General features: G+C 46.5%; 1 protein-coding gene across 4 annotated transcripts in view; it reads right to left on the reverse strand.

Annotated features, from left to right (window-relative positions):
• Ppp4r1 (protein phosphatase 4 regulatory subunit 1) overlaps positions 1-9,090 on the reverse strand; it is a 53,092-nt gene extending 44,002 nt beyond the window's left edge. For 2 of the 4 annotated variants that reach the window (XM_076836719.1, XM_076836718.1), the window contains exons 1-2: positions 9,005-9,090; positions 8,875-8,919 (exon numbers count right to left, since the gene is read on the reverse strand). In XM_076836719.1, coding sequence (XP_076692834.1) covers positions 8,875-8,919; positions 9,005-9,011 — 52 coding nt within the window. In that variant the 5' untranslated portion in view covers positions 9,012-9,090. Of the gene's footprint in view, positions 1-8,874; positions 8,920-9,004 lie in introns of those variants that run through there. The other 2 variants (XM_076836720.1, XM_076836721.1) reach the window with 2 other exon arrangements.
• Between the last annotated feature and the right edge of the window lie 256 nt (positions 9,091-9,346).

Consider the following 9,346-nt stretch of genomic DNA (forward strand, 5'->3'; position numbering starts at 1 on the left):
TCCATCAAATTTTCTCTTTCTGAAGTCTTTACAAATAAACACACCAAGAAATGAATAGGGAGGAAGGACAAGCTCTCCTGTAAAGCAGAAGGACTGGGGCAAGATTCACTGTAGGAACAGGGTAGTCCCCAGTGTTGGAACCTTCACAGGGGAGAAGGGTGGCATACATCACCTCAACATCGCCAGTAACAGAGAAGCAGCCCTTGGTGCCTCTGACCAAGGGAGACTACTGAGAAACAACTACAACACTTATACCTGTGTTGTCAAAAAGTGAAAAGAGGCACAGCCTAAATCAAATCTGGAGGAAACACATAAACCCAATGGACTTCAAACATATCAGTATGAGCCAGGCGTGGTGGCACAGGCCCGTCATCACGCTCCTCAGGAGGCTGATGCAGGAGGATCTTAAGTTCAAGGCCAGCCAGGGCAACTGAGGGGAAAACCTAAGACTGGGGATGTACTTCAGTGGAAGAGTGCTCACCTAGCAAGCGAGGACCTGGTGCCAACCCCTGGTACTGCCAAAATAAGTGAATACATTTTTTTTTTTTTTTAAAGAGAGAGGGAGGGAGGGAAGGAGGGAGGGAGGGAGGGAGGGAGGGAGAGAGAGAGAGAGAGAGAAGTTTATTATTTATTTTTTAGTTCTCGGTGGACGCAACATCTTTGTTTGTATGTGGTGCTGAGGATCGAACCCGGGCCGCACGCATGCCAGGCGAGTGCGCTACCGCTTGAGCCACATCCCCAGCCCCGTGAATACATTTTTAAAAAATTAAAATTTCATTATTTAAAATTAAGTTTATGGCCTTACCTAATTTGGCCAGAAAAAAACAAGATTCACTGAAGCAAATGTGTACTGAAAGTTCACTGTTTGCTGGGCACTGTGCTGTGGGTAGAATGAAACGTGGAGGCCTGGATTCTCCAGTATAGCGAGAGCGGGTAGATCTCGGCAGCAGGGCAGCTGGCCTCCTGTTCTTGTGAATAAAGTCTGACCAAAAGACACGCAGGCTACTCATTTACATACTGCCCAGAGCTACTCTGGCCATACGGCAGATCTGAGTAGTTACAACAGAAACCATGTGGCCCACAAAACTGAACTATTCATTCTCTGTCCCTTTACAGAACTTTCCAACGCTGGTCTAGTGTTGTAGCAGAGACCCAACTGAGTCTTTGTTGAGGGAAGAAAATTAATAGAAAAGACAAAAATGTGAAGACCAGTTCAGTCTTCACCAAACACAGCCTTAAGCAACAGGCATGTCAAATTTAGTTTGTACTTTGGAACAAATAATGTTTACTGGAATTCCTTCCTTCAAATATAAATGCTAAAAGTTACTAAATCCTTAGAAATTATCTTTATAAGCAAGTACAAAATTGTCCTTTATGTTCAATCTCACAAGTAAATTTATAGCAGGAACCTTTTTTTTTTGATTGAACTCGGGGCACTTAACAACTGAGCCATATCCTTTTTATTTTTTTATTTTGAGACAGGGCCTTGCTAAGTTGTTGTAGCTGGTCTTGAACTTGCGATCCTCCTGCTTCTGCCTCACAAAATAGTTTCCTATGGTATAGTTTACCTCCTTGTCCAGATGTTCTGAAGTATGATTTAGTCAAATCTTAAGTCAACCTCAGATCCAAAGTACTAAAAACAAACAAAAAAAACTGGCCTGTGTACTAAACCACACAGATTTCGTTATTTCCCAAATAATACAGCCTAACAACTATTTACATAGCATTTACATTGTATTGGGCATCGTAAGTCATCTGGAAATGATTGAAGTCATACAGGAGGATGTGCACAGATAATGGGCAAATCTGGCATTTGATAAAAGGGGCCTGAGCATTCACAGACTTGGTATCCAAGGGGGTCCTGGAAACAATCCTGATAGATTCTGAGGAACAATCATACAACAAGTAAATATAAAGGGCAGAGGCATGTTTATTTTCCAACTGGTTACCAAGGTCATGTTTTCTAAACCCTGTGATACAGGAGTATGCAGCCTATCAAAGGCCTGTACGTGTGGATTTTACAAGCATGTCCTTCATTTCCTTCAGAGAGAATGGTTTCCTTATAGTCTTAATAATCCAATCATTTTGGTTACAAGGACTCTTTCTTCTTTACCTTTTTGTTGTTGTTGTTCTGGAGATTGAACCGAGGGCACTTTATCACTGAGCTACATCCCCAGCCCTTTCTATTTTTTATTTTGAGACAGGGTCTTGCTAAGTTGCCAGGCTGGCCTTGAACTTGTGAACCTCCTGCATCAACCTCCCAGGTTTCTGAGGATTACAGGTATGTGCCACCACATAAACCCTTTCTTCCCTAGTAGTTCAAATATAAAATTTGAACTATTCAGGACCAAATTACCATCAATCCCCAATAAATAAAGTCTTGAAAAAAAATGAGTTATTTCTACCACAACAAATTTTATATTTAAAGAAAAGATGATAACGAATCTGACTTTTAATTTAAATTCAGATCCTAGCAGTAACATTTTGGCATGATAACTTAAAGTAAGTACCCTACCTGCCTCTTCTTTCCCCTGAAAATTTATGTTTGAGGGCTGAATGAAGCTGCAGCGTTGTGGGGGGGTATGCACAGGATGCTGTACCTGCTGTGGTGGCTGGTGAATAATTAATAATACTTATTCAAAAAGCCACTGTAACTCATCAAACTGAAAAACTAAAAGAGAAAAAAAAAACATCGAATCCTCTCAATAAACATAGAATAAAGTATTCAACAAAATCTAACACCCATTCCTACTTTCCTTAAGCTATCAATAAAGTCAGGGAAACTTCTCAGCCTAATAAAGGGCCTCTGTGATAAAACAATAAATTAAAACACAAAACTCAAAACTTCTGCTCTTGTAACTGCACCATTAAGACAATGAAAAGACAAGTTGCAGATATGGAACTTATCTGAGTATCTGAGAAAGGGCTTGTATCTGGATATATAAACAACTCTAAAACTTGGGAAGGTGTTCCAACAAAACCAGGAGCTAAAGATGTGGAAAGGCGCTTTACCAAAGCAACAGACAGCAAATGAGCACATGAGAAGAGGGACATCATTAACCATTAATGAGAAGAAAATTCAAACCTCAAAGAAACCTCGCACTGAGCAGAAGGGCTGGAATGAAGGCTGCCGGAGAGAGCGGCCAGGGCGGGAGGACCTGCACACACTGCCCTGCGGATGGAACCTGGCGTGACCATCATGGAAACAGTCGGACAACTTCCTAAGATACTCCTGGATACAAACCCAAGAGAAGGAACACACACATCTACGTAAAAAATTGGACATGAAATGTGTACAGCAGCTTGATCTGTAATAGTCAAAAACCAGAGCCAATCCAAAATCCATCAACATTTCATGACAGAAAACAGCTGGGGAACATTAAGCACCTTGTTCAGGATTATAAGAGATTACACAGCAGGGCCAGAATGTGACTCCCAGGTCTAAAGGTCTAAAAAGCCAGTGCCTTTTCCTTCCACAGACCCAGACTGCGAATAGTGACACAATTACTGCTTGGAAGACGCTCACCGCCAATCTTGGTATCAACCAGGCCAGCAGTCAAGCTTGTTCCCAAGTCAAGGGAGCTAAGAAGCCAAGACACTGAAGACAGCAGAGTCAGGACACGACTGTGGGAGGAAGAACGATCAGGTGATCAGCCCACTCAAGGACCTCTGCTGAAAGCAGGCGGGTGCCAGGCCCTCCTAAGAAGCTATATAGGGAATACTGATCTTTCACTGCGCAGGTCCAAAAGCCATGTGTCAACCTCCTTTGTGCGTCCGATATCACATTAGGGTCATTCTCAGATACAAGGGAAAAGCAAAGTGAAACTCTAGCTCAAGCTGAGGGACTTCTAACCCATAGCTGACAGCAAAAATTATTCACCATGAAAAGAAAAAAAATTCATTTACAGCAATTAAAAAAAAAAAAAAAAAAGATGTAGCCAGGTAAGCTGGTACATGCCTGTAACCCTAGCTACCTGGGAGGCTGAGATGGGAAGATCACAAAGTCAAGGTCAACCTGGGCAATTTAGCAAATCCCTGACTCAAAATAAAAATTAAAAAGGACTGGGGATATGTTGTAGCTCAACAGTAGAGCACCCCTGGGTTCAATTCTCAATACTGCAAAATAAAAGAAAAAAAAGAAAGGTTAATGTAAATGTAGATATAAGGTAATATCAGTTTAATTAAAAAAATACAAATTCTCTGTTTTGATGAAAGACTGAGGCAAAAGAACCAGAAATAATAAACCAGTAACCAAAGAACTGTGGCGACTTCTGAACTTCACCTACAAGATTGATCATTCACAGGCAAGAACAAAAACTCTTCGTTTAGTTTTGGTATTTTCTTTGTTGTTTTTGGTTATATAGCTACAAACCCATGTATAGTTACAAAAGTTTCCCCCCCCCTTTTTTTTTTTTTAATTTTATGTCAGGGGCTGGGGATGTGGCTCAAGCGGTAGCGCACTCGCCTGGCATGCGTGCGGCCCGGGTTCGATCCTCAGCACCACATACAAACAAAGATGTTGTGTCCGCCAATAACTAAAAAATAAATATTAAAAAAAAAATTCTCTCTCTCCCCCTCTCTCTTTAAAAAAATAAAAAAATAAAAATTTTACATCAGGAATTATTAGCCCTTTAAAGCATCATTAATGATTTTATACACAGATGGACACCACTAAAACATTTTTAATTTTTTTTTTTTAGTTGAAGATGAACCCAATAATTTATTTATTTTTATGTGGTTCTGAGGATGGAACCCAGTGCCTCACACGGGAAAGGCAAGTGCTCTACCACTTGAGCCCAGCTCTAGCCCCCTACCACCACTAGACCATTTTTAAAGCACTCTTTCCTAGGCCATCAATCACATTACCTCTAAGACTTCTCCTGTCTCATCTTTTAGCAGCAAACAAAACATGTCACCAAGTCTCATTGCTCACTCTCTCAAATCCCTGCTTAAGAACACCTAAACATCATCATGCTCAAGAGCATCTCTGGGAGTTTTGGTGATTCTCTGGCCACTACTGGACACAGTCACATTTTTCTACTTCTCAGCTCCCCCAGTGGCAAGGACTGAAGGAAGTTTATTGGAACTCTTTTCTAAAAGTAGCTGGAGGGCTAGCCAGGCACACTGGCGCAGGCCTGTAATCCCAGGGACTCAAGAGGCTGAGACAGGAGGATCATAAGTTCAAAAGACAGCCTCAGCAACTTGGCGAGGCCCTAAGCAACTCAGTGGGACCCTGTCTCTAAATAAAATACAAAAAGGGAATGGGATATGACTCTGGTTGAGTGCCTCTGAGTTCAATCCCTGGGGCAGGGCGGTGCAGGGAGTAGCTAGAGGGCTAAAGACCAGGCACTGGATCAGAGCAGTGACCTTCAGTAAGCTCAGGATTTGTCATTCCTGTACTCCAACACTGCCCTCAAAGAAAATCAGAGCAATATAAAGAGATTCCAAAACTTCAACAATAAAACAGCCTATGGGATGGCATGTTCCATAATACAGCTTCAAAAGCTCGTCAACATCATGCCTAGTTACTCTAACATAAAAGTTAAGAAGGACTAAATAAGCTGTATTATTCCCAACCTCCATAGACTCTCTTCTCTCTAGGTAAAACTAAACCCCACACAGCATCTTGGAATACTTCATAAGGGCCTTTAAAATATGGCCTCAAGCAAACTGCCTATGTGACAGGTTTGAGCTGCTCAATGTTGTAAAATGGGAAACTTGAGAAGAGATAATATTTTAGATACAATATTTAAAATCAGAAGGCCTGGATTACAATCATCTGAATTTAGGAGTTTTGTTCCTTGAGAAAATATTGTAGTCCCTTTGGGTATTAATTGACGTATTTACCAATATTAGAATACCACAGTCTATACATCACAAGATGGCGGGAAAAAATAATTTGTGCTTGAAAGTCTCCATAACTACTAAGTGTTAATACGACCATTCTTCTAAAGTTTTAATTTTAATCAGACTCCTTCAATGAGATTATTTTATAAACATCAGCTCATCAAATCTTACTTACTTACTTAAGTCCTAGCTCTATCACTTTAGACATCTTGAAAAGCTGACAATAGAAATTTGAGTATCTTTTCTTAAAAGTCTATCTACAAATTTGTATTGCTTCCTATTATTCAAGGAACAAAAATCATAAAAATGACATTTTAGCCAACATTGAAATTTGCTGAGACATGTACTTAAATGAAGCTTCTGGCCTGCTTTCACTTTGAAATTCAAAGTACATTTCATGATACAGTACTGAAAATAACCACTTTAGGGTTTGGGGGGGGGGTTTTTGTTTGTTTTGTTTCATTTGTTGTTTTTCTTCGGTGCTAAGAACTGAATACCCAGGGTCTCAAGCATTGTAGGCTAGTGCTCTACCACTGAGCCATACTTAATTTTACTATGCCTAATGATAATTTTACTTAACCTTTATGGCTTTTTGGAGGCTGGGGATATAGCTCAGTGGTACAGCACTTGCCTACACCTGTGAGGTGGAGTTCCATCTCCAGTACCACCAAACCACAAAAAACAAAACAAAACTTCATGGCTTTTTGCTATATAATACAATACATCCATTTTTTGCTTCTTAGGATTGGGGGACTTTTTTCTTCACAGCTATCAGCCAAGCCAGTCTTTAACCAACCCTTTTCCCCATTCCAGACTTTAGAGACTTTAGAAACAAATCAAAACACCTGACCTGAGGCTAACTCAGGCCTAGCAATTCTTCCCCTGTCAAGATCTGGACTCCACCACATCCTTTTGGGATGATCCACAGCTACAGTGACCTGTACAACAGAAGTGTTCTCTTCCACTTGCATTTAAGGCAGGTGACCAGGCTCTAGAACTGGATCAGACAATCATTTCTTTCCAATCCAAGGGTCAACTTAGACCAGGCCTGGCTGGATGGAAGAGTGAAGCACATGCTACCTTGGAGGCTGGCCTCCCACATGGCACTGGCGGAGAGAAACTCACCCATGGGCTCGAAGCCAACTCCACTCTCCACTCTCTGCCTCTGCTTTCTATGGTTCCTCTGGGTTCCCAAGCTGTTTTATCCCCTTACCAACCATCGTGCCCTCTAGGCAGACACTACGCCTCTTTCTATCCCTTCACAACAGGAGGCAACGAGTCTGTAAACGGCCTTAGGCTCAAAGATCCTCTGCCCCTGAGTATTCTGGGTAAAGGTATTACTTGTAAGAACTTTAGCAACTGAGAAAAATGAGCAATTTCTCTAAAACAATTTTCAACAAAATTGTAAATATGCAAATAATTGGTACCTTCAAAGAGATACCTAAGGTTTTATCCTGAATTAAAGTGAACATAAAACAGAACCTAAAAAAAGTTCAGTGCAAGCTGTGGCAGCATTTATATCAGTTCTGTTAAGTTTGACATCAGTATCTCCTTCTCTGCTTTTCCTCTATGCTAACCTTGCTCTTTACTCAGAATGGCAAACACAAGAGTCGCTATTTACCCAGGTAGTTCTAAGTGCCAAAGGTGTTAAGTCCAGTCCTGTCCTGAGGACTCTTACAAAGTAGGGAATATTTATCATGCCCACTTACAAGAGTCAAATCTAAGTACAGTGAGGTTGCCTGAGCTGCCCAGTCTGCCCAAAGTGGCACAGCTCAGACTGCAACAAGGCTGTCTGGCTCTAATCTGTGTGGTCACTGCACAGCCTCCGGGGCCTTCCTGACAACTGTGTGTAAACCACTAGGGGCTCAGGCCCTGGCCATCCTGTTCAGGGCCCATGTTTCCCAGGACAGCCTTCCCCTCTAGGCCGGGCAGAACTGCATCTCATCCTTCAAAAGGGTGCACTACCATGACCCCTGAGGTCAAATGAATACTGGGAAGTTCTCACTAGTGTCAGTCTTAAATACCTGTTGAATGAATGAATCTTTCACTTACAAGGTCTCAACATGAGACTAAAAAGCCCTGTCTTGAGGCAACATAACGCGGGCCCCCTCTCCAGTTCCCACCTTGCAAGATACCTGAGAGTATCTGCCTGAGCTCACCCGCGGGTGAGTGACCAGGGAGAACAGCACCGGGGCCGGTCCCTCCCCTCCCTGTAAGAGGCCATCAAGGAAAAGCCCACCCACCAGCGGCTTAGCACGGGATGTTCAGATAGGATTCCCTTTATTCAAAAAAAAAAAAAAAAAAAAAAAACACACACACACACAAAAAACAACTCTTTGCCGGGGTCTCTCTAGACCGTAAAGCTCTCCCTTACTGCACTCTGACAACCAGGGACTCAGGAGCCACGGCTAATGGAGGCCAGGGCCGACCCGGGCACCGAGGGCGCGGCAGGACGGCGGCCTCTTTGGCCTCGGTGCGGGCACGGCCTCGGGGACCCGCACGGCGACGCCAGGCGTCCCCTGGCCCCCATGGGTCGCGGACCTCGGCACCACACAACGATCCGCCTCGACGGCAACTAGAACGCCCTGCGACAGCGCGGCCGGCCCTTCTTTGTCCCCGCTGTCATCAATCCGGACAGCGTCGCGCGGCTCCGGGAGCACGAAGGGCGGCGGCGCCCTCGGCCGGCTCCGCCGCAGCCCGGAAGCCGCGTCGGGACACGGACCCTCCCCACACGGAAAGCCACCCTCAAGCCCGAACCCTGCGGGGACGGCGACCGGGCCAGGCCGCGCTGCGGGCGACAAGGCCAGGCCGCGCTCCAGGCCCGACCCAGGCTGAGGCGGCGGCGGGGAGGCGGCGCCGGCCGCGGCGGGCGGAAGAGAGCGCGGCGTCTCCCGTCTCCCGCCGCCGCCCCGGCGTCCCAGTCCCCCGCGGTCCCCGCGTCCCCGCCGCCGTCCCCGACACCCCGCGTCCCCGCCCGCCCGCCGGCCGCCCGCCGCGCTCCCCGTCCCCGCGGGCCGCGCCACTCACACGCGTCCGCGTCCTCCGGCAGGTCCTCCTGGAGCAGCGAGAGGTCTGCGAGGAGAGAGAAGCCGGTCAGCGCCGCCCGCCGCCCGCCCCCGGCCGCGGCCCCGGGACCCGCCCGCCCGCCGGCACGTACCCGCCATCTTGCTCGCTCCGCGGCCGCCCGGGGCCAGCGACGCGGCGGCGCGAGCCGGAGCCGGTGGGCGCGGGCAGCCAGGCGGCGGCGGGGACGGCGCGCGGGGCGGACTCGGGCTCGGGACGCCGCGCCGCCGCCTCCCGCCCGCTCGCGCTTGTGTGCGCGCTCCCGCTCGCTCGCTCCCGCCGGCGGCGGCGCGCACCCTCGGCCTGGCGGCGCGCGCACAGCTGCGAGCGCGCGAGCTGCCGCCCGGCGTGCGCGCCCTCCTTCCGCTGACCCGCGCCCCGCCGCGCGGGCTTTGTTGGGTCACGGCCGCGCCACCCCCGGGCCCTGCGGCGGCTC

This window comes from Callospermophilus lateralis, chromosome 17, assembly GCF_048772815.1.
Source record: "Callospermophilus lateralis isolate mCalLat2 chromosome 17, mCalLat2.hap1, whole genome shotgun sequence".
In the NCBI taxonomy this organism is placed as follows: Eukaryota; Metazoa; Chordata; class Mammalia; order Rodentia; family Sciuridae; genus Callospermophilus; species Callospermophilus lateralis.